Source organism: Erpetoichthys calabaricus, chromosome 17, assembly GCF_900747795.2.
Source record: "Erpetoichthys calabaricus chromosome 17, fErpCal1.3, whole genome shotgun sequence".
Lineage (NCBI taxonomy): Eukaryota > Metazoa > Chordata > Cladistia > Polypteriformes > Polypteridae > Erpetoichthys > Erpetoichthys calabaricus.
In genome coordinates, this window is record NC_041410.2 from 50,790,413 (window position 1) to 50,816,590 (window position 26,178).

Consider the following 26,178-nt stretch of genomic DNA (forward strand, 5'->3'; position numbering starts at 1 on the left):
GCCTTAATTTTTGGTCTGTTGACACTCTATGTGGAATTTACACTTTTTCCCTTTGACTGTGCATAATGTCTACCTAAACTATTCAGATTTTTGCCCCTCATCCTGAGAACATGCCTATGTATTTGTTTAGTGTCTGGAACTGTGGTTGTGTTTGAGAGTGTTCCTTATGATGGTTCCAGCCATCCATCAATTCCTGCCAGGACTGGCATTATCTTTCCTAAAAACAAAACAAACAAAAAAATCATTGAACTGATGAAGCGGAATAAAATGGTGATTTGTTTTGTCCTGTTGTAACTCTTGGCAGAATATTTACAAATCCCATTTCCAAAAAGTTGGGACACTTTCTAAATACAGTAATCCCTCCTCGATCATGGGGGTTGCGTTCCAGAACACCTGCGAAAGGTGAAAATCCGCAAAGTAGAAACCATATGTTTATATGGTTATTTTTGTATTGTCATGCTTGGGTCACAGATTTGCACAGAAACACAGGAAGTTGTAGAGAGACAGGAACTGTATTCAAACACTGCAAACAAACATTTGTCTCTTTTTCAAAAGTTTAAACTGTGCTGCATGACAAGACAGAGATGACAGTTCCGTCTCACAATTAAAAGAATGGAAACATATCTTCCTCTTCAAAGGAGTGCGCGTCAGGAGCACAGACTGTCAGAGAGAGAGAGAAAAGCAGACAAATCAATAGGGCTGTTTGGCTTTTAAGTATGCGAAGCACGCGGCACAAAGCAGTTGCAATGAAGGCAGCAGCTCACACCCCCTCCGTCAGGAGCAGAGAATGTCAGAGAAAGAGAGAGAGAGACAGAGAAAAACAAACAAGCAAAAATCAATACGTGCCCTTCGAGCTTTTAAGTATACGAAGCAGCTGCACAGAAGGGAGCAACATGAAGATAATCTTTCAGCATTTTTAGACGAGCGTCCGTATCATCTAGGTGTGCGAACAGCCCCCCTGCTCACACCCCCTCCATTAGGAGCAGAGAATGTCAGAGCAAGAGAGAGAGAGAGAGAAAAGTAAGTTGGGTAGCTTCTCAGCCATCTGCCAATAGCGTCCCTTGTTTGAAATCAACTGGGCAAACCAACTGAGGAAACATGTACCAGAAATTAAAAGACCCTTTGTCCGCAGAAATCCGCGAACCAGCAAAAAATCCGTGATATATATTTAAATATGCTTACATATAAAATCCGCGATAGAGTGAAGCCATGAAAGTCGAAGCGCAATATAGCGAGGGATTACTGTATGTAATAAAAACTAAAATCTGTAATTTGGTAATTCATTTGAACCTTTATTTAAAAGGCAAAATGACAAAGAAAAGATTTTCAGTGTTTTCACCGACAAACTTAATTCTATTTGTTAAACATAAACAAATTTAGAAATTGATGCCTGCAACACACTCCAAAAAAGTTGGGACAGAGTCAAGTTTACCACCAAGTCACATCCCCTTTTAATTACGCTTCTTAGTCATTTAGGAACTTAAGAAACTAATTGTTGCATTTTTTTCAAGTGTAATTTTACCCATTCTTGCTGAGATTTGAGCTTCTCCACAGTCTGTGGTTCCATGGTTGCCGTTGTCGGATTCTCCTCTTCATGAAACGCCAGACGTTTTCAATAGGAGACAGATCTGGACTGCAGGCAGGCCAGTCAAGCACATGGACTCTATGTCTATGAAGCCACGCTTTTGCAATTTGTGTAGAATGAGGCCTGGCATTGTCCTGCTAAAATATACATGGAATTCCTGGGAAAAGACGTCATCTTGATGGGAGCATATGTCTCTGTAAAATTCCAATGTAAGCCTCCGCATCAATGGTGCCTTCACATATTTACTGATCTCCTATGCCATCAAAGATGCTGGTTTTTGTACCTTTCGTTGATAACAGTGTGGATGGTCTTTTTCATCTTTGGAATGTAGTATCTGATGTCTGTTTTTCCCAAAAACAAGCTGAAACGTGGACTCATCCTACCACCATCATCCTTTGGTCCATCTCAGATAAGCTTGGGCCCAAAGAACTTGCCTATGTTTCTGCACAACATTGATGTATGGCTTCCTCTTTGTATAATACAGCTTCAAGGAGCATTTCCTGATGCAGCGGCAGAATGTGTTAAGTGACAAGTACTCCTGAGCCCATGTGGCTATGCCCGTCACAGTAGCATGACGGTTTCTAATGCACTACCGCCTAAGGCCTAAGATCACGCACATTCAGCAGTGGTTTCCACCCTTGGCCTTTACGCACAGAGATTTCTCCTGCTTCCCTGAATCTTTTCACAATGTTATTAACTGTAGATGGTGACAAACCTAAAGTCTTTGCTATCCTGCACTGAGAAGCATTGTTTTTAAACTGACAGATAATTCTCTCACGAAGTTCAGCATAAAGTGTCCCAGCTTTTTTGGAAATGGGGTTTGTACAATCTAAAAGTTGAAACTTTGTTCAAAACAGTGTTTAAGAAAATTTATGTGAATTTATTCTAATAATCACTTTTTTCTGTTTCTCAAGGCAAACCACATGGGTAGCCAGGATGGATATATTGAGACCCTAAGGCAGCCTCCCTGCCCATTACCAGACAAGGCACTGGACCTTATTTTGGCAAGTCCGGGCTGGTGCCAATAAGATGTCCCTAAGCAGTGGCACTGCAGGCGGGAAAGGTGTGGACTCAAATGCGGTAGACACTTACGACAGTGGTGATGAGTGGGACATCGGCGTGGGAAATCTGATTATTGATCTTGACGCTGACCTAGAGAAAGACCAGCAGAAACTGGAGATGTCGGGGGCTAAGGAAGGAGGGGGAATAGCAGCAACTCCTAGCGCTGTGGCGGCTCTGCCTGACAACATTAAGTTTGTCAGTCCTGTGCCTACCCCACAAAGCAAAGAGAGCAAGTCCAAATCGAAGAGAAGTAAAAACTCTAAAGACAGTGGAAAAAGTTCTGTCATTGAGGGGGCCAAGAGAGACCCACAGACTCGTCCCCAGGTGGAAAGTGGTGCCGCTAATGCTCCAGTAGCAACTAATAACACTGCTTCATCCAAGGCTACGGATAAAAGTGCAAAAGCATCTCGCAGTGTTCCTAGCGGTAAGAAGGAGAAGGAAAGCAATAGTGGAAAGAACAAGAAGGACAAAGGGGACGTGGCCTTGAGCTTGGCTGAAAAGGATACTAGTAATCAGGTGGGGAATTTGGCAGCAGGGCCAAGAAGTGGCCAGTTTGAAGGAATTCAGAGTACAGACTCTTCTGTAGCTGATCAACTTGGGAGCATAGCCATTGATTCAGGGGGAGTCACAACCCCATTGGGAATTAAAACTGAATCGGAGGAACCAGACAATGAATGCAGAAGCCTGAAGAAGGTTAAAACAGAAAAGGTAAGTTTTTAATTGATTTACATCAAAAGCACATTTTCCTTACAATTTTCCCAAAGGACTGTGTCCTTTGCTAGTAAGTACTGGAATTGTGTTTGTTAATGTTGTTAAATCTGCATGAATAATTTGAATGTGAAGTGGCTTCAGGAATAGCTGATGTTAAAAGACTGCATGAATTGTTTTCCCCTCTTTCTTTTTTGGCCATGCACTTTATGTATTGAATGAAATGGTTGCGTTTCAAGTGCTGAAACTAGCTGGCTTTTGTTGTGTTTAGTTGCAGCAGTGGTTCTCCAGCAGAGTTTTGTTTGCTTGTTTTAGTCATGAAATTGTTCCTTAAGAACATGAGATCTTTCAATGGACTAAATATTTGAACTTTAAAAAGGACATGCCCTAATTTGACTTAAAACTTACCTGTTGGAAACCGTGATAAGGCCTTTGACTGCTTTTAGGTAGGATGAAACACACAAACCACATGTATTGATTTAAAAAAAAAAAAAAAAAAAAAAGAGTGCGTGTTTAAGATTGAAATGTACTTTTGATTACGCCAAAGACAAAGACATATACACGCTACAAGGAATTAATGCCACATTTTTATGTGAGTTTTGGCTTTGATTTTTCTTCCACAGAACAGAGCAGGCTTTTAGTCAGGTTTCAACTTGCTCAGCTGTTTGAATTTAATCCTTCTGCAATTTACTGGCATGATGCAAAGTCCTAAACATGACCGGGTTGTCTGTTTGGTTACTTAATCCAGCAGGCTGTTGGGAAGTGAGTGGGTGTTTATGTTCATCTTCATTATAGGAAATGTGACATGGTTTTTGCTGGTGTTCTTAACAAATTATACTTTTTTTTTGTTTGTTTTTTAATGATTTATAGAATAAAGTGAATGTGTAGTAAACTTTTGCAGTAATTAAGGCATATATGTAAAACACTTTGAAACTATAACTCCAGTTAAGTGGTTCTAGCTGAATTGTATCTAATTTGAAGTAATTCCAAGTTTGTAATATGAGGTACATATATTTAAGAATGGCTTTATATCTGAATAGTATTTATTTATTTAGCACCATTCTGTTGATCTTCTAGAATAGTTCCCTTTTCACACAAGTATATTGCATTGTGCACACAGGGGTCATTGACCACTTTTTAATTCAGTGAAGAATTTTAAAAATGTATTGTTGTTGTTTCCCAATTTATGATATTCAGTAATCTTATCCTGGGTTTGCATTTAATATTCATTTTATGTTTTATAATGAAGATTTTTGTTTGGACTAACAGGGCTTAACACTGACTTTTACAAGTGGTTACCTGGCTTGGACACCTGGCATTAACGTTTGGTTACTGAAACTGAAAATACAGTGCATCCGGAAAGTATTCACAGCGCATCACTTTTTCCACATTTTGTTATGTTACAGCCTTATTCCAAAATGGATTAAATTCATTTTTTTCCTCAGAATTCTACACACAACACCCCATAATGACAACGTGAAAAAACTTTACTTGAGGTTTTTGCAAGTTTATTAAAAATAAAAAAACTGAGAAAGCACATGTACATAAGTATTCACAGCCTTTGCCGTGAAGCTCAAAATCGAGCTCAGGTGCATCCTGTTTCCCCTGATCATCCTTGAGATGTTTCTGCAGCTTAATTGGAGTCCACCTGTGGTAACTTCAGTTGATTGGACATGATTTGAAAAGGCACACACCTGTCTATATAAGGTCCCACAGTTGACAGTTCATGTCAGAGCACAAACCAAGCATGAAGTCAAAGGAATTGTCTGTAGATCTCCGAGACAGGATTGTCTGGAGGCACAAATCTGGGGAAGCCAACAGAAAAATTCTTGCTGCTTTGAAGGTCCCAATGAGCACAGTGGCCTCCATCATCCGTAAGTGGAAGAAGTTCGAAACCACCAGGACTCTTCCTAGAGCTGGCCGGCCATCTAAACTGAGCGATCGGGGGAGAAGGGCCTTAGTCAGGGAGGTGACCAAGAACCCGATGGTCACTCTGTCAGAGCTCCAGAGGTCCTCTGTGGAGAGAGGAGAACCTTCCAGAAGAACAACCATCTCTGCAGCAATCCACCAATCAAGCCTGCATGGTAGAGTGGCCAGATGGAAGCCACTCCTTAGTAAAAGGCACATGGCAGCCCGCCTGGAGTTTGCCAAAAGGCACCTGAAGGACTCTCAGACCATGAGAAAGAAAATTCTCTGGTCTGATGAGACAAAGATTGAACTCTTTGGTATGAATGCCAGGCGTCATGTTTGGAGGAAACCAGGCACCGCTCATCACCAGGCCAATACCATCCCTACAGTGAAGCATGGTGGTGGCAGCATCATGCTGTGGGGATGTTTTTCAGCGGCAGGAACTGGGAGACTAGTCAGGATAAAGGGAAAGATGACTGCAGCAATGTACAGAGACATCCTGGATGAAAACCTGCTCGAGCGCTCTTGACCTCAAAATGGGGCGACGGTTCATCTTTCAGCAGGACAACAACCCTAAGCACACAGCCAAGATATCAAAGGAGTGGCTTCAGGACAACTCTGTGAATGTCCTTGAGTGGCCCAGCCAGAGCCCAGACTTGAATCCAATTGAACATCTCTGAAGAGATCTTAAAATGGCTGTGCACCGACGCTTCCCATCCAACCTGATGGAGCTTGAGAGGTGCTGCAAAGAGGAATGGGCGAAACTGGCCAAGGATAGGTGTGCCAAGCTTGTGGCATCATATTCAAAAAGACTTGAGGCTGTAATTGCTGCCAAAGGTGCATCAACAAAGTATTGAGCAAAGGCTGTGAATACTTATGTACATGTGATTTCTCAGTTTAAATATGATTATGTTGCTTACTATTCTTGAAAAATCTTTAAAAGTAGTAGAGTTTGCTACAAATTACATTGATTATTAAACATATTTTCATTGTTACCACTATGTGTCCAAACAGTGTCTAAAGATGATACTCCAGCACAAACCAGGTCGTGAAAGGTCGAATAGCAACCATAATGTCTAGTTATTCATTACAGTTTAGAGAGTGATTTTTTTGTATGTGATCCAGTAAGTTTTGAAGCATTCAGCAAGTAACAAATTGTGTATTATTTTTGAGCCTCACAGAAGCATGCACCAAAGAGGGCTGTCAGACTGAACATCAGCAGTTAAATATATTTTGATTGTATTCTTAAGTCCTTTTCAAATGCAAAAGTTGACATTTGAATGTAAACGATCGCCTTTTTGTTTTAGCCTGCACTAAATGTTATATGCTTCTTACTGCAGGCCCTCTGCTCAAAGTTTTAGTATTTTCAGACCTCTTTTTGCAGATCGTTAACAGACTTCATATTCTGGTATATTTAGCTTGTATTGTCAGTAAAGCAGACAGCAATCTGTGTCTTAAACACACACTTTCACACTTTATATAATCTTGTGTCTGTAGTCAAACTAAGCAGATTTTTTAAATACTTACCCATCAATCTAAAAGTATCATTCTGCTTCAGAGTCAGAGATCCATGACTCACTGCTACATTATTTCAGAACTGTTAAGCATCCATTACAGTCGCCAAGAGGTGGATTTCATCCTCATTAGTAAGAATTGGAAAATAACTACTGAAATTTTGATTTTCCCCTTATTATAATTACTTAAGTTAAAATTTCAAAGAGCCTTTTCAATATTAGAATTGCTCATCAAGAGTTACCTCAGAAAACATGTGGTTTCATATTCAGTCTGTGCATTAGGTGAATGCTGACTTGACACACTTCACCTAAAACAAAAAAATGTTCTGGTCACCTAGATTTTTCTAATTTCTTGACTGCCTGCTTCTACCCACACTGCCAAGTATCATGTCAGGTCCAATGTACCCAATCTGCTGGCAATGTGTCTTGTATTTTGCATTAAAATTTTCCTTGCTAATGTACTGTAGTAATAGTTCCTTGATAAACACGAAACTAATTTTACATAAATGATCTAATTTGCCATAAATAAACTAATCAAATAGAATCCCAGTGTATTAATTTATATTAAAGGGAGATGGACAGTGACTTTCTATCTTCTGGTCTCTAAGACCCAAAGAGGCATTCCTAGAGAAAAAAAAAATGAATTAGCAATTGTGCTTAACATATTAGTGAGTCCCAGAGTTTTAATAAATATAATAATATTTAATAAAAATACAAATTAAGTACTCAAATTGCACAGTATTAGATATTTTTAAATAAAATTCTTTAAAATTCCTGATAGCAGTACAAGTTAATGGTTGGTGCTCATAGTTTGGGTGGAATTATGATGAAGTTGTGATGCTTAGTTTTCGATTGCCGATTCTGGTGCCTCCTATGCACTCCACAGGTTTACTGGTCAATTTGCCAACAACAAGATAAACTCACTATCCCTTTGGAAAAAGGGACATACTGTTTAAACTCCAGCTTATGTTATTCATTTGGATACTAAAATAAGAGGCCCCATGGCTCCAATTAGACATCCTTGGATTGCACTGCCATTGCCTCAAGGGCTTGTGATCTTACAGCCTGGCTGCCATAATCGGTTATATCTAAAACATTGTACAAGATGATTTTAGAATTCCAGCTGTCTATAGAATTAAAGATTCACATTTTTCTTTGAATAAATGACATATCTATATGTCTTTATATTATCACACTTATAAATGCTATGCTTTTTACTGAGACTGAGTTTGTAGTATGGACATACTAAGAAAAGAACTGCCTAAACTTTATGGTGAATACAATGAGCAACATTTATCATGTGTAACAGCTGTTGGTGTCAGTGAGCACTTTAACCATTATAAGCATTAATGGTACTAGTACCATACAATTTATTTTTGTACAGTCTTATATAATAAACTTTAACAGGCCCTGCCTTTTGACAGCCCCCCAGCCTTGACTCTCTAAGAAGACAAGGAAATCTCCCCCAAGAAAAACTCTTGTTGGGGAAAAAAATTAAAGAAACATTGGGAAAGGCAGTTCAAAGAGAGACCCCTTTCCAGGTAGGTTGGGTGTGTAGTGGGTGTCAAAAAAAGGGGTTACATACAATACAATACATAGAACAGAACACAAGTTATTCTTAATACAATATAATAGTGCAATAGAAATATTGCAAGTACAGAGCAGAATTCAATAGTAGATGATGATATTAAATAATACAATTTGGATTTGTTTAGTGTCCTGTAGACCTCGGTCATCAAGCTGCCTCCCCCTATTGGCCATTCCACACCTGAGTCAGTGCTGGACCAGCCAATCCAATGAATGGACCCCTCTACCTGATGGTTCCTGTGATCCTCCATTGGAGACGACTTTACCTTAATAATAATAATAATAATAATAATTCATTACATTTATATAGCTTAGGGAGGCAAAACAACTTGGTAGTAGCACCAAGTGCCACATTTGAGTACCAAGAAGAGAAACTGAATAGGTAAGGATTAGTAACAAATTATAACTATTGCATTACTTATGTTTTAGTGCTAATGACTAACAACAGAGATGCAGTCTGTACAGTTAATCAGCAGCTCTAGTCAGGGTGTGCTAAACTGAAGTAGTGAGTCTTCAGCTGGGATTTGAAAGCTGAGTCCGAAGGGGCATCTCTTACAGTAGCAGGCAGTCCATTCCACAGTTTAGGGGCCCTGTAACTAAAAGCACGTCTTCCCACTGTTATTTTATTAACCCCTTAACCGCCCTCTGCCGGATATATCCGGCATCGTTGTTTTATTGCTAACGCCATACTGCCGGAATTATCCGGCACATTTGCCTGTGGTTATATGAATGCCTGGCAAGTAGTATAACTGACGGTTTGGCGTGGGTATTATTACTACGTTGTATTTCGACAAGTCTGTGGTTGTTTTGGCCGGTCATGTGACGTGATTCGCATGTAACAGCTGTGAATATGGCGAAATGTAAACTGACTTCAAGTGAGGCTTTGCAGGCGATTTTGGACAGTTCTGATCATGATTGTAGCAGTTCTGAAGAAGATTTTAGTGACAGTGATGAGCAGCAACGTGCGCTGCATGATACTGTGAATGAAGAGGCATCGGATGACGGCGCTGAGTGGGTGTATCCCCAGCATCTCAGCTGGGCTGCTGCCCGTGGTGAACTACCTTTTCTGCATTCGTTTGAGGAAACGTGTGGCTTTATTGTTGATGTAAACAATTACACTGCTGAGCAGTTTTATGAGCTGTTTGTGTTACCTGATTTGATCAGACATTTTGTTCATCAGACAAATCTGTATGCAGCACAGTTTATTGAGAAAAATCCCAATTTACCTCCACATTCCCGTGTTCGTGCTTGGTTTGACACTGATGAAAACGAAATGAAAAAATTCATTGGGATTTTGATGTTGATGGGAATAATCAGAAAACCAGATATTGAGATGTACTGGTCTACAGATCCTATGTATGCAACACCTATTTTTGCAGCTGTCATGACACGTAACCGATTCTCTTTGCTGCTGAAATTCTTTCATTTGAATGACAACAGAAACGAGCCAGATAAGAAAGATCCAAACCGCGACCACTTGTTCATGCTACGTCCTTTGATTGATCATTTATTTGAAGCATTTCAGTTGCCCTACATGCCAGGACCGTCAGTTGCAGTTGATGAAAGTTTATTGTCGTGGAAGGGCCGCTTACAGTTTCGACAGTATCTACCATTGAAAAGGGCACGGTTTGGTATCAAGATGTTTTGCTTAGCTGAGAATTCAGGTTACATTTATAGATTTTGTGTATACACTGGCAACTTGCACAACATTTAGTGGTCAATACTGCTTGAATAAATGTAAAAAATGTAAAAAAGTAAAAAAACGAAAATTGTTCAGATTTCGCCTGGCGTGGGGAATATTTAGGGAGTTGGCGGTTAAAGGGTTAATCCCTGGAATCATAAGCAGACTGGCATCTTGAGATCTTAATTATGTATGTTCTGGTTTGTAAGTTATGATAAGTTCAGATAAGTAAGCCAGACCGTGGCCATTTAAGGCTTAAGCAGTTGTGGTTCTTTTTTCTGCTTTACAAGTATGCAGAGAGTTGTAGTTTTCATGAAAGATAATTATTACTCTTTAAAACATTACATTTAAAACAGAAAAGTTTGCGCCCTTAAAGTTTTCTCTTTGTCTCTATTGGAGTGCACTTTTCCAATTGTAAGTTTCAAGGAGAAAGTGTTTATTTTGTTTTAGTACGTTGTTAAAGATTTAATAATTTGAATCCAAATTTTTGTGTTCTAGTGACTTAATGTGACCATAGTCCTTTCTCTTTTCATTGCTTTTTAGTTCAGAAGTGTACCTCCATTTCAGAGTATGTAGAATTCCTCAGGATGGGAATGATCAACATAATATTATCAAGTGTAGTTCTTCCTTATACTGCTCACATACTTCTTGGTAATAGTTATGACTGGTAACCTTGCATGCTTGTAATAACTGTTGTACTCTGTGTTGTGTAAATACAGTAGGTCCTCTCAAGTTGAATAAAGTTCACACTGCCCACTGTTCAAATTCGTCTTTTACTTTATTCTCTTTTCCACATGTTGAATTGAAATAGCTATAATAGAAAAACAAGCTGAAAGAGACAGAATCATCTACAGTACTTTAAAACCCCCTTAGTATATAGCAAGTGAGCCATTGACCGCGTAAGAGCTCACAGTGAGAGAACAAGGTTGGGAGCATGCGCTGATAGTGTGTTGCTGCACCTACCATAGAGGACAAGAATGGGAAAAAAATATAGAGGTGTTCTACTAGGCAACAGGGGAATGTATGCTGAACATCTGAAATCACACCTCCCAGTGTCTAAGCACCAGTCATCTAAATAAGCATAAAACATGGAATCAATTTTCTGTCATGCTAGCAAACATTTTAGAGACACAGTGAGTTCAGTGTGACCTTCAAGGGCTCCAAAAATAGGATGAAAAGTAAATCTGCTAATTTTTGAGTTGCTGTAATTTGAACCCAAGTTCACATTTCTATGTTAATGTTTTTATGCTGCTGCAAGTCTCATTCTGAAATTATGAATAATTCACACCCAGTTCCAGCAGAACCTTTTATATATTCAAATAAATGGATTTGTAGCCATTGTTATGTTTAATTATTATTGTTTTGACTATGGTGCCTTTTCTTTCATGACTAATCACTGTGATATTTTTTAAAAGATCTTTTACTACTTTGTTGTTTTTGTTTCAGTTTGTCAGTGTATTCAGTATTCTGGCTCATATCCCAGTCACTACTGTGCATGTTTTGATCTTACTGCCAAATGGAGGTTGTGCTCCTTGCTGCTAATGGCAAGTTGTCAGATATGGATTTGTAAGAGCTCAGAGTCTGAAATTTTTTCTGCTTACAAATTGTTTAGTAGTGGAGAGTAGATGGACTAGCTAGAAATTGCCAGTTTTGTGGAAGCATGATAAACTGCTTTGCTTTCAGTTTTAGTTTTGCTGGTGGTCTGCATTGAGTTTCCTTGATGATAGTGATGTGTATTCAGCTTTAAATTGTTTCTTGTAGACAGTCTACTCTATTACTTCATGTCATTTTAGCTTAGAATTGAATGACAAGTTTGCTTACCCCTCTTTAAGACTGGCCTGAAGAAAAACTTATAATGGCCAATAGTTGCTTTATTTTTATTTGAGTCACTTGCAATAGACGGATAAAGACAGAATCAAAGACTTCCTGAAAGGATTCATGTTTTTCACTTTACAGAAGGGATTCTTCAATCAAGGTTTTTTTAGGACTGCTAGTGATCTCCAAATCCATGTGATCAGAATCGGCTGATTCTGATACAGCTCTTTACTTTTAAAAATGTTTTTTTAATTAAGTTCCTACATAAACAGACTTATGTAAGCTTCATATTTCATGTATCCTGAGTATTTTTACATTTTAACTATAGACCACAAGTATGTTTTTCATTTTTTTTAAATAAATTGAGGCATTTCAGGCATATTGTTCAGTGGCCATCAAATAAAATGTTTACTGTGATAAAAAAAATACTTTTTACTTATAAATCATATACACAAAAATGTATCAAAAATATATATGCATCTAAAATATACACGTCTTATTTAAATAAAAGCTAAAACTAAATAAAAGACTTGTCTTAATTACCATACAGAATTGAAATAAAATGGTCCTAATATCTGTCCTTAATAGTCAGGAGACTAACAGGCTTAACAAGTTCATAAGTAAGCTCTTCATCTAAACAATCCTATTGTTTCCTAAACAACAAGGGCACATATTGGTTTTTCAATACACCACTGAATTTTTAAGACAGTCTGTTCTGTGAGTAACTATGCTACGCAGAAGCTTGGAGAGTCCTTTTTACTTTTTAGGACAGAGTGAAAAATTCTGACCTTGTCAAAGAAATTTAAAGAAAGTTAAAGAAATATATCTCGGACAGTGGGGTTTTTCCAGTCCGTTGCAGCCCCTTTCTCTTCCACTCTGTTTAACTTCAGTTTCCTTGTTTTCAGTTCATTAGTCCACTTTTCTTTAATGTGAAAGCCAATATTTTACCTTTTTCTATCCTAAACACTGTCTGATTGCTAGTTGCATTTTACATGCTGCTTCCAGCTGCACAACAACGTGCCCACTCCCTGAAATACTTCACATAGACAGGTACTATAAATTCATTACTGTAATGTATATTGGATGTGCTACTAAACTGCTTAAAGGCATGTACTGGCAAGTAAACATTTTAATTTGTGTATGAGATATATTTTACTTTTTCAGTAATTGTTACTTTTATTGGATGATAAAAAGTAAAATTATTCACATTTGTTAGAAATGAAAGCATTTCTTTAATCGAGGATCAACAATACCACACAGTGCTAGGTCAATAACAAAAATGGCATCATAAAATTTTGTTTGTGGTATTCACTTAGAATTGCACCTTCTCAAAACCTAGTGTCATGGGATCAAGAGACTTGTCCACAGGGCCTGCTGTAACGTAAAAGTTTCATTTGAACAACTTATCTATTAAAGAGTTTAAGTGATGCTGCTGTTCCTTTAGGGAAGTTGTAAGTTTCAATGGCTCAAGATGTTATCACGGTCATAATTTCTGTACAGAACTTTGAAAAAGAAATGGAAGAAAGAAAGAACCTGGCTCCATGCAGCATGCAATGCCATTTTTGGCTTGTAGTGTTGGTCATCCAACTAACATCTGAAAAAATCTGGGTCCCATTGAGAATCTATTTCAAGTGCTTCTAACAGCTCTCATCAATTCTTGGAGGGCTCGAAATTGGACACAGGATTGCGCATATTCCACACAGTCATTCCCGCAAATTGTCATTTTTTAGTGCACTAATTTCACACACATTTGTTTAGTAAGCATTTTTTCTTACTTGCTGCAAGAAAAGTCAGAATAATTTTTTAAATCACAATTTTAGAATTATACCAAATTTGTTACTTAGCAATTCATTTATTTTTTTCATAGATTAAGGTTTGTTAAGGTCATGTACATAGGATGTCACCTTTCTGTTTCTGTTGCTCTTGACCGGAACACTGTGAAATATGACAGTTGGCTCTTCTGCAGAGCTGCACAAGTGTGCAGCAGGAGTGAAGGACATTGGACTTACGGCAACATTGTTTAAACTCCCCTTTATGATTCAGACTGTGCGTTATTCAGCATGTGCATAAAGGAGAGTATCGAAAGTTTTTTTTTTTTTTTCCTTCCCCACTTCAGCCACTGGGTAAAGTACCAGAGGAAATCTATGGTTTTAGTCCCATTTGAACTGCTCAAGTGACAAATTTACTGAAATGTCAATGCATATAGGACTAGTTTAACCTGGGATAATTTTTTTTGGACTTTTTACACAACGTAAACGTAACTTTTTATGGAGATGTGAACACGCTGTCCATGAAAAGTTGCTAACATGATCAATTTGGATGGGATTAAAACTACAGGTGTCCCATCCAGATATTACTGTAACTCAGCTAAACTTTGTTAAATTGAAGGCTAAAAGCAGGCTGAAGTATGTTTTTGTGTGCCAGTAATATGGAAATTCAAGAAACTGATTTGTATTGTTTAGTGAGTTTGTATTTAGGTTCATTATTTTTTTATTTGACAAACTGACAGCAACCAGATTGTGTCTTTTTTGGGAAATATGGTAGCACTTTTGTTTAAGTACTGCAAAAATGCCTATCTTACTCATATATTATTATTTAACAAGACTTTTAACAATGGCTTCTTTTGTTGTTAATAATACAAAGCATCAGTAATCATTATTTATTAGTTATTCATTCTGTGCATTGTAGCCTACTAAGATAGCTTCACTTTGAAATGGTCAGTGAGATACATTTCTCTTGATATTGCCGTTATTAAGCTCTTATTACATAAGAATAAATGAGGAATAGATGCATTTTTGTAGTACACAAGCTAAAAGTGTTACCAGCAATTTAAAGAAACACACAATCATCAGTTCTTTAAAATGTTTATAGTAGGTTATAGTTCCATTTTACTTTCTCTTATAGTCTTCCAGAAATGTCGTTTGGTTTTGGCAACAGTTCATGGTAATCTCAAAGCAGATATGTTTACTGACAAAATAATAACAGTTATTGTCATAGTCAAACCTGCTAACTCCAATTCAGAAAAAAGTAGAAAGGCACAAGAACTAGCAAACTCCTCCACACAGACAATCAGATACTGGATTTGAACTGAGTGTGCTGGCGCATAAAATGGTAGTGCCAGTCAGTCCACCTAAGCTAAAAATGTGTTAATTATATTTCAACTAAATATCTCAAATTTCTTAAATTAACAGAATCCACACTTATAGCCGTATGCCCACTGCTCAAGTCTCTTAAAAATACTCTTACTGGATAAACAGTACGGTATGGATTATAAAATAAAAAATGCTTATTTGTCTCAACCCATTTTACTTTTTCTAGACTTTTTTGAAATTCTGATGCAGTACTTTCTCAGCAGGTTTGCATCTTTAGCCAAAATTTTAATGGAAACATCTACATTCAAAATTCTACAATCATTTAAAGTTAAAATAGCAAAAATAATGTTATTTGAATGACTGGCTGATAACTTTATCCACTATTTTATAAACAACTGTAAACATCAGAAAGAATAATTTGTGACCTTAAAAATTGCATGTAATATTAAAATCAATTTATTTTCTAAGCTATAGGATTTTGGGCCATTCCCCTCAGAATCTGAGATACCCATTTGTGTTAAATTTAAGGGGAAGAATCCCTCCACCTCCCATCTGAAAATTTCATTTCAAGCCCCAACTTGCTAGATGCTTGAAATTTTTGCTCTTTCCATCTCAGCAGATCTCATCAGATTCAGAAGAAGCCCCCCCCCCCCCAGACAAGGTCTCCAAGTCATGTTTTGAGTTCATATCCCTCTGCATAATGAATTTTAACAGTAAGGACCACCAGTGGTAAGAGAAGCAGCAGTGCACATTACGTTTCTGAGTATTTCCTCCTACCTGACCTCAGGATGCTTTGTATTGTTGGGCAGAAGAAGTAACTTGTTTCAGATACTGGTTCAGTGACAGCTGTGTACATGAGACCCAGGTGGGAAAAACTGCAAGCCACCTCTCTTGACAAACACTGGAGGGGTTTTCATGCATCACCTCCCTTCATTTCCTTAGGCTCTTCTTGACATTTATTGCTATCTTGTTTGTTTTTGCTTCTTAAACAAATCACTGGCTTTGGTTTCATCTCTTTCTTACACCTGTTTGTGCTGTATAAAACAGGCATATTTTTTTTGAGATTTACTGTTAATCTTGTTAACCTTACCATCTGCTGAGCTTTTCCATCACGTTGTTCTTCATGGGTAACCACAGCAGTGTGGGGCGGACTTTTATTGTGGGTAGTTGAGGAATTACATGTGGTACTAAAATAATTCAAGTCTTCATTACTGTTTAATCTTTTTCACTAGCTGCATTTCACTTTTTTAATCTACATGTGCCAGTACATTAATTGATGAGGATGTGGACATTGGGACTCACTTCTGTCTTGCCTGAAGTTTTATCTAAATACTAGACATTAAGCCCGTTACAATAACAGGCGCTAGAACAGTAGTGCATAAACATTAGTAGGAAAAGTCTATATTAAATGGCAAGGGACCGTCTATTTTCTGTTACAGTAATACTGGCTTGTATGTGGCTGTAATATGCGTCACTGTATTGTGTGCCTTTAATTTTTTCTCACAGTAATACTGGTTTGTATTTCTGTAAAATGCCTGTAATTTTCTCTGACAGTAATACTGGCTTTGATGTCCATAATATATGTTTAATTTTCTGTCACAACAGTGGGCAATCAGCAGATTCTCCCCAGCAAGTGATGTAATGTGTGGCGTGCAGCTGATAATCGTGTTTGTGGCATCTCCCGAGCAAGTACTGTGCAGTTTCCCAGCAAGTATTATAATCTGTGCTGGCGAGCAGCTGATTATTGTATGTGTGGCATCTCCCCAGCAACGGATTTTATGTGCGCGAAAATAAATCTACTTTTAAAAGTCATCCTATTGTAATATCATGAAAATTCGTATATTTAGGAAAACCCCTTCAACGACCGACACTTTACACTTTACCGGGCCAAGCTTCTTAATCGCAAATCTGACATCCTCAGAGTGAACACTTGCACAACAACAAACACTAATCCCACCTCTTTGGAGAAGCTGGTCTCCGCGTCTCAGTACCCAATTGGATTTTTTGTGCCTTATGTTTTAGGTCTTACCTCATTTACTGAAATCCGATTGGATCGGCTGGGCGATATTTTATAGGTCCTGCCCTCTCTGTGTTGTGTGACGCGTCAGGCGGCCTTTGAAGCATCTGCTTTGAAGCATCGCACCATGCCTTGCGCATGCACACATCACCAGAAGACACACACACACACACACACGGACACATGGACGCACACAGGGGTTTTATGAAAGAGGATAATATCAGATGCTTTTATAAAACCATTCATCTTTTTTTTTTTTTTTTTTTTTTTTTTTAACCAGTTTTGGGTACCAGGTCCCCTATCCAAACAACACTTGAGTGCAAGGCAGGAACCAAAATTGGATATTGAAACACATTTACATTTCAGCTATGGCTCAGTGGTGTATGTACAGATGCTGTCTCAGCTATCGCAAATTAGAAGATGTGCTATATAAAGTAATGATTGAAAGATTCGTTTAACTTTTGTCAAAAAAAAAATCACAAAAATTCACAAATGAAATGGAAAACCAACTCTTCCTACAAGAACAAGAAACAGAACTAGACTTTGTTGAAGCAACATCCACCAACCTCCAAGTCGTCTTCAATTAAAAGAAATTTATAGGGGATGTTTCATTAAATAAAAAAAAAAGTAAACATACTGTTGCTTTAGCACAGGGATTCATAAATTTTTTTTAATTTGAGAACAGTAGGGTGAAAACATAGTTGATAGAGTAATCGTAATTATAATTCAAAATTGAATAGACTCCTGAGTTATATCACAGTGTAAATGCGTAATGTACGTTTTAGAAAAGTTAAGAGAAATTAATTCTTTGTAATGAGTGTAAAGTGAGGATGTATTAATTTTTGAAAGAACAGTATGAATGGCCGCTTAGTTTAATGGTTCATGTCACCACAAAGGTAATAAAGTAGCACCTTGTTGTAATTAACATTATTTTATTAACATTATTTAAATTTTTTTTTTTTAAACTAGGGGGATTTGCCCCCTGCTCGCTTCGCTCACCAACCCCCGTGTTTGGTTTTCTGGATACACACTTTTAAGATTTTTTTTTCTTTGAATTGTTGCTATTTCATCATTTCATTCATTGGATTGGTTTCTCTGTTTGGAATTTTAGCACAGACAAAACGATCTACATAATCAGCAGTTTTTTTTTTTTTTGCAAAGTAACCAATAAATGCATGTGAGGTAAACCACATTTTTTGAAATTGTCTGACTTAAACTTCACAGCCTTTCAATAATTACATACAGTACTTCGGACATATCACCTGTGTCCATATATTCGATCTCTATTTGCCTTTTCGTTATTTCTCCGAGTAATAATTTCTCTTTGTTTGCGCTAATGCGATCTTTACTTTCTTTGTTATGACACTTTCATTTTTTTTCTGCTTTCATATTCTGTATCTTGCTCTGCATGTGTTTCGCGCCTACGTTTTTTTTGAGTCTTTTGAATTCCACTGTTTTCATTATCTATAAGCTGCTCTGCATGTTTTTGGCCCCCTTGTTTTTATGACATTTTACTTTGTTTTCTACTCTTTGTCTTTTATTTCTGACCTCGCTTTGTCCTGCTTTTTTTTCAATGACACCTGGTCCGTGGTGATTATTTTCCCTTTTTTCGAGTAATAATTTCCATTTGTTTGCACTACTGCAATCTTTACTTTCTTTTTTTTTATACTTTCTAATTTTCCTGCTTTCATATTCTTTAATTTTCTCTACATGTGTATCGTGCCTTTTTTTTTTTTGAGCCTTTATGAATGTTCTACTTTCTTTTACTCAATCTGAGCCCGATTGCACGTGCTTTTTTCAATTCCACTTTACTTATTTTCTGAATTTGCACCTAGATTACTCTTTTTCGCCTTTTTTTTCTCTCTCCAGCGCTTTTGAGTCTCTTTTTTCTCCGCGCTGCTCTTTCATCTTTCGCTTAGTCGTCGACGTTTCATCTATAACGTATAACCTTTTATACTTTATATGTGCTGAGAGCCCTGGATCTGTGTGTGCTCAAAGCCTTTGCACGACTGAGCGTTTTGCTGCCCGTGGTCTTATTTGATATTGGTTGTAAGTAGGGCGTGTCTTGCAAGAATCTCATGTTCTATGTCCCCGCGAGATGCTCAGTTGCCAATCTCTTTTGTCTCTCAGGTCTTTTAAGTGTTTTCCATGATCTTCACGTGAAGATCACGTCTCGTCTCCCTAGTCTTTCTATCCCAGGTTTTTTTTAATAATAGATTACATTTTCAAATGAGCTTCACAATTAGAAATACAGTAGTATCCCTGTATACCCGCCCAAAAATATTAAATAGAAATTTACAGAAATAAACGATTCATAAGTTTCATATTGCATTCCATTCTGAGCAAATGTTTTCACCACTTTGGATATGTGGTGCTGCATCAGCAATGACATTTTCTGTGCTCTGTGAAAATCCGGCCTACACCAATAGTGTACAGAGGCATGCCTCTGTGTCTGAAGTCCTTTTTGATACACTGATGCGTTCATTTTAGAGAGAGAGCACAAGTGTAATAATGTAGATTATATTTTAGTATTATTTAATATTAGTATCATCTTATTGTTCATAATTTATCAATTAAACTTTATCATAGGTATGTATATAAGTGGGGAAAAAAACTATATTTAGGGGTTTGCTACTATCCGTGGTTTGCAGCATCCATTATAGATCTTTACCCGCAGATATGGGGGGACTACTGTACATTCGCTTAAATCAGTTTGCAGTTTGTTCAGTGTATCGCATTCTTCATTTAACAATACAGTAAACAGAGAACAACAGTTGAGTGGCATATCTAAATTATTTATAAAAAATGTATGCACCTTTCGTATATTATATGGGTGGTAGGATGAATCTTGATGAAAAATTAGTGAACAGTTCAGTCTAAGACATTTAATGCTACTGACTGATATTGTGCTGAATGTTGGAGGCTCTGCTGTACAGCTTGTCTCTGTGGTGTAGCAAGTCCACAGCTCATGTTAAAAAGGCCACTTTTTAAAGAGGGGTTATGGTAGTGTGGTGGATCGGTTCCCGGGGAATTCGTGATGCGGGCGATCCTCGCTTAAGTGCACAGGAGAGGAGTTGTCCGCATCCGTAATTGTTCCCGGGATCTGCTAATTGCCACATCTAATCCACTTCCCCTTATTAAATAGAAGCGCGAGGCGGCTAGTGGGGGAAGAAAAGAAAAAGAAAAAACAGAAAGACGTATGGAGGTTAGAAGTAGAAGAAGGCAGGAAGCAGCAAAGAGAAGCCTGTGTGTGAGTGAATGAATGTGCTCTCTGTGGAGAGATATACAGCTGGACATTGAGCCCTCGTGGGGTGTTTTGGCCGGCACCCTGGGAGCAGTTGGTAGAGGTCGCTCCTGCGGAGCATTTTGAGGAGTGCGAGTGACCAGAAGAAGGATGGCTCGCCGCGCAAGGCTGAGAAAGCACTGGGAGTCGGGACTTGGGACGTGAAAGCCCCAGCGTGAGTGCCCTGGTCGCTGGGGACCCCAAGTCACGGTTTGGTGAAGCCTACTGGAGCCAGGGATCGGTGAGGTGAACGGGCCACCAGACCAGTCGAGCAGAAGAAGGCCAGCTGCATGTAGGGTGACTCCCCTGGTACATATCCTTTACGGGAGAAGCAGGGGAGTCACCAGTAGAAAGGCACCGGGTTGATTTTAAAAAGACAGCATTCAGCCATTGTTTTAACCTTGTTGTTTTTTTAAAAGATTTTTTTCTCTAATGGATTTTAACCTCCACTCATTCACCTCTGTTTTAATGGGTTATTTATTTAAAGATTTGTGATGCACTGCACTTATTTATTTGAACACTGTTTTTGGTTTTGTTTTTAATAAAAGCAGTTTGCACTTTTTGCACTATCCCCTTGCTTCATTGTTGATGTCTTCACTGCCTAGCTCATTGGTGACATTACCGACGGTGTCGGGTTCAAGAACTCCCAGAAGTCGGATGGGAGCATGAAGCGAACTTGCATCGTCAGTCTCACCCTTTTGATATTGTCTGCTGTTCTACCAGATCTTAATGGTCCATCAAACATGTCCTTCACACTACATAGATTGAAAGTTATCTGAAATGTATCAAACCCCTTAAAAAGTAGTGTTACAAGCAGGAGTTCTTCCTTACCAAGACATGTTAAAACAAAATAGTCATTAAACCTCTGTTAAAAATCTAGGTTCAGTGTGTGCCATAACAGAGAACACGTTATGAGTCAGTGACCCAGATGTCCATGGCCACTGAACCTGCATTTAGTATACAGCCCTGCCACTGTGCTATATATACCTCCATCTTATTGACTCGCTCCTCACGACACACAGAAAATGGTCACATCCTACTACACATTCATATGGTGAGCCATCACAAACATGTCTGTGTACCCAAGCCACTGCTTTGTAGTGCTTTGCACTGTGTAGTGCAAGTATTTACAGTCATATGAAAAAGTTTGGGAACCCCTCTCAACCTGCATAGTAATTTACTCTACTTCAACAAAAAAGATAACAGTGGTATGTCTTTCATTTCCTAGGAACATCGGAGTACTGGGGCGTTTTCTGAACAAAGATTTTTAGTGAAGCAGTGTTTAGTTGTATGAAATTAAATCAAATGTGAAAAACTGGCTGTGCAAAAATGTGGGTCCCCTTGTAATTTTGCTGATTTGAATGCATGTAACTGCTCAATACTGATTACTTGCAACATCAAATTGGTTAGATTAGCTTGTTAAGCCTTGAACTTCATATACAGGTGTGTCCAATCATGAGAAAAGGTATTTAAGGTGGTCAATTGCAAGTTGTGCTTCCCTTTGCCTCTCCTCTGAAGAGTGACAGCATTGGATCCTCAAAGCAACTCTCCAAAGATCTGAAAACAAAGATTGTTCAGTCTCATGGTTTAGGGGAAGGCTACAAAAAGCTATCTCAGATGTTTAAACTGTCAGTTTCAACTGTAAGGAATGTAATCAGGAAATGGAAGGCCACAGGCACAGTTGCTGTTAAACCCAGCAGGTCTGGCAGGCCAAGAAAAATACAGGAGCGGCATATGCTCAGGATTGTGAGAATGGTTACAGACAACCCACAGATCACCTCCAAAGACCTGCAGGAACAACTTGCTGCAGATGGTGTATCTGTACATCATTCTACAATTCAGCGCAATTTGCACAAAGAACATCTGTATGGCACGGTAATGAGAAAGAAGCCCTTTCGGCACTCATGTCGCAAACAGAGTCGCTTCACAAAGTTGAAGTTACGGAAGGGTTGGATATTCCAACAAGACAATGACCCAAAACACAGTTGGAAATCTACAAAGGCATTCATGCAGAGGGAGAAGTACAATGTTCTGGAATGACCGTCACAGTCCCCTGACTTGAATATCATCGAAAATCTATGGGATGATTTGAAGCAGCCTGTCCATGCTCAGCAGCCATCAAATTGAACTGAACTGGAGAGATTTTGTATGGAAGAATGGTCAAAAATACAGTCGACCCTTGATATACGACTGGCCTGACATGCGAACAACTTGATTTACGACCAAAATTTTTATTCTGATTTACGACCAACATCTTGCGTTACGACCTGTGTGCTTTTTATAACTTTTTGGTTAGTACATTAGAAAAAATTATTGGTGTTTTGGTAAATTATGCACATTATACAACCCTTTTTTATTATGAAAAGGTTAAGTAACCTTGCTGTGGGAGGTTCGGAACGCATTGTGAGTATTTCCATTATTTCTTATGGGAAAAGTAGTCTTGACTTACAACCAACTTGAGTTACAACCAGCCCTCGCGAATGAATTGAGTTCGTAAGTCAAGGGTCCACTGTACCTCCATCCAGAATCCAGACACTCATCAAAGGCTATAGGTGGTGTCTAGAGGCTGTTATATTTGCAAAAGGAGGCTCAACTAAGTTGATGTAATATCTCTGTTGGGGTACCCAAATTTATGCACCTGTCTAATTTTGTTATGATGCATATTGCATATTTTCTGTTAATCCAATAAACTTAATGTCACTGCTGAAATACTACTGTTTCCATAAGGCATGTTATATATTAAAAGGAAGTTGTTACTTTGAAAGCTCATCAAGTGATAAACAAAAATTCAAAGAATTAAGAGGGGTTCCCAAACATTTTCATATGACTGTGTTTATTTTTGTGTGTGTGTGTGCTTAGGACAGTACCTTGAGCTTTTTTTTTTTTGTTGTTCTTATAAAGCTGGGGCATTTTGCCTAAACAGATATCGTATTTTCACTGTTATTTTTGATGTCACCTCTTTATTTATTTCTCAAAATTCCAATTGAATACGAGACTTTACTGTTTTTGTGTGTCAGCGACCTGAATAAGAGGACATGGCAGGACAAGGTCTTAAAGTTTCGCTGGGTTAAAACCTGGAAACACAGTGATTTTGCAGGGGTGGCTAGAACATTTTTGGTGTGAGAGGTTGTAAATGGACTATGGGTTGACGTGACCACATGCATTCCTTTTCCCTGGTGGTCCCCATGAACCTGTTATGCAAGATTTATAAACGGCCAACTGTATTTTCATATTTATTGGAGTAAGATTGCTTTATTGTGACTGATAATACAGCTGTGCATTTGGTGTCTCCAAATGCAGGATTTATGCTAAGAAAGATTTGGTCGACGAGGCATGTTAAACTTAACAAAATCATCTACACTAAGAAAAAGTATAATTTGCTCAATTTCATTCTTGATTGCAATAAAAACTCATACAAGCCGTGTAAAATGGTTTATAAGCATACTGAACTGAAAATGTATTAAAAAAATCCATACAGTAAATGTAGAACCAAGATTTAAAAAAACAAAAAAAAAAACCCATTATCCTTTGAACAGGGATTGGTTGGACATCCCAACCTCCTCGGTGTCACATAGTGACTTACCATCAGGGACTGAACCAGCAGCTCCTTATAATTCGGCCCCTGAATTTCACGGGGTGCAGTGAGACTCCAAAATCATTAACTAGACATGCTGTGTTCCCAGTTGCATCTTAGCCTTCTTGCTTGTAGCACAAAGCTTCCCTGCTAAATATGATGATGAATTGCTGTCTGGGTGTCTGCTTACACTGAATCAACATCACAGTGCAGTTGATTTTTTTTTTGGTCCAAAGAGCTTTGTCAATTTTCAGCATGCTATCAACTCCATGTCCAGAGCAGCAGGATTACTTGGCTTGTACTGGAGTTTGGCAATTAGCAACTGGGATGTAGAGCAGAGATTCACATAAGAGAAATGTCTGCCTGAATGTGATTGAAAAGTTTCCTGTTGAGCAGCCACATTTTTGCAGGATTATTCTGCCAGATTGACAGATTTTGTGAAGTCTTCAGGTGGTTTAAAATTGGTTATTTGCCTGTTCTTGGACAGTGTGAGTTTAATTAGTCCTAGACTTAATTGATGGCCAAGATGAACTGATTTTTTCAGTAGCGCCTTACAAACCAACCAAACATATACAGTGCTTTGAAAAAGTATTTGTCCCCTTCCCAATATCCTGTTTTTATATATTTTACACAATGACTGGCCTCAGACCTTTTCACAAAGGAAATATCTCTGTTTGTGCATAATTTATCAGTTAAACTTTATCATAGGTTTGTCAGTTTTTTTTTTTGTTTTTTTTTGTTTTTTTATTATTATTATTATTATTATTATTATTAACCTGTTTAGTCCTGAACAGGGCCATGGGTTGGGGGGCTTCTTGAGCCTATCGTATGTAAACAAAAACGAATGTGTATTAGGGTTCCATAGGGTACCATGAATCTCATTTTTACTTGGTCATTTTCTTATTTAGTAAACTGAATAAACACACAGTACAGCTTTTAAATCATTCCTACTTTATTAAAGGAAAATTATCCAAAACCTCTAACACCCATGTGAAAAGGTAATTGTCCCCATAGTTTCAATACTTGGTCGTGAGACCTTTAGCAGCAAAAATCATAATAGTTTTATTTATATAGCCCCTTATCATAGGCTCAAAGTCACTTTGTACACAGACAAGATAATACAATACAGGCGTTAAAATAACGCAGAATATTGTAAAATAAGTTAGAATGTATACTGTAGCATAATACATTTTTATTTATAAAAGATGAACTGATGAGTAAAGACTGTTAGATTTTAATAAGGAATTATAATGTTGAGCAAAAGATGTGTTTTGAGGTTGGGCTTAAATGAGGATAAATTTGAACAGTCATGGAGATAATCACAGCCAAAGGCTTCCTATAATTTGATGAGAGTCATTAATGTTGCTTTTGATTTATTGTAGCTCATTCTTCTTTGCAAAACTACTTTAATTCAGACACAGTGGTAGGTTTACAAGTTTGAACAGCATGATTCAGGTCCTGCCACTTCATCTCTACTGGGTTCACGTCATGACTTTGACTAGGACTCTTCAAAACGTTGATTTTGTTTCTTTTGAGCTATTCAGCTGTAGGTTTGTTTTTGTGTTTTGGCTCATAATCCTAGTCCAACTGTGCTTCAGCTTCAAGTCTTGGACAGATGACTGGACATTCTCCTTAATAATAGTCTGGTAAGAGTGCAGAATTAATGGCTCCTGCAACACTGGCAAGTCTTTCAGGTCCTTAGGCAGTTAAGCATCTCCACATCATCACACTTCAACCATTATATTTTACTGTAGGTATAATGTTCTTACTGTTAAGTGACGTATTTTGGCTTTATTTTGCAATCTTCATCGTCCAAAGAATTATACTTATCTATCCATAGAATATTATTCCAAAGGTCCTAAGAACATTCAGCTATTTATCCGCAAATGCAACTTAAGCCCTGATGGTACTCTTGGATAGAAGAGTTTTCCACCTGGTTAGTCCCTGGTTAAGTGGTGTGCGGAATGAGGGAAAGTTAATATAGCATTCTTTTTTCAATTAAATTGTTGGCAATCACAGTTCTTAGTGTATGTACATGAGTGTGTACGTTAACTGGTGGACGTCCATTTCATTTTTCCCATGCAACAGTTAATTAGTAAAAAAAAAGACCCAAAGTAAACTGGGGTGCTCCCTGTTCTTTTTGTAAATGTTGCATTTTTTGTTATAAGTCATTGCATTACTTAAAGGAATTGCCATGTTGTCTCGAACAAATAATACTGTGCAATATCCAGAACTGTCAAACATATTTAACCTCTGAGCACATATAAATCATGAAAGTGACGGTTGATTTTTGTCTCTTTTGCTGTTATACCTCTCCAATGATACAGCACCCGATCGAACATAAAATCACCA

At 37.9% G+C, this 26,178-nt stretch overlaps 1 protein-coding gene across 3 annotated transcripts in view; it reads left to right on the forward strand.

Moving 5' to 3' along the window:
• Nucleotides 1–26,178, forward strand: part of LOC114668250 (zinc finger protein 609-like) — a 281,456-nt gene that overhangs the window by 62,563 nt on the left and 192,715 nt on the right. For all 3 annotated transcript variants that reach the window (XM_028823923.2, XM_028823924.2, XM_028823926.2), the window contains one exon: nt 2,500–3,355. In XM_028823923.2, the coding sequence (XP_028679756.1) occupies nt 2,615–3,355 (741 nt within the window). In that variant the 5' untranslated portion in view covers nt 2,500–2,614. The remainder of the gene's footprint in view (nt 1–2,499; nt 3,356–26,178) is intronic.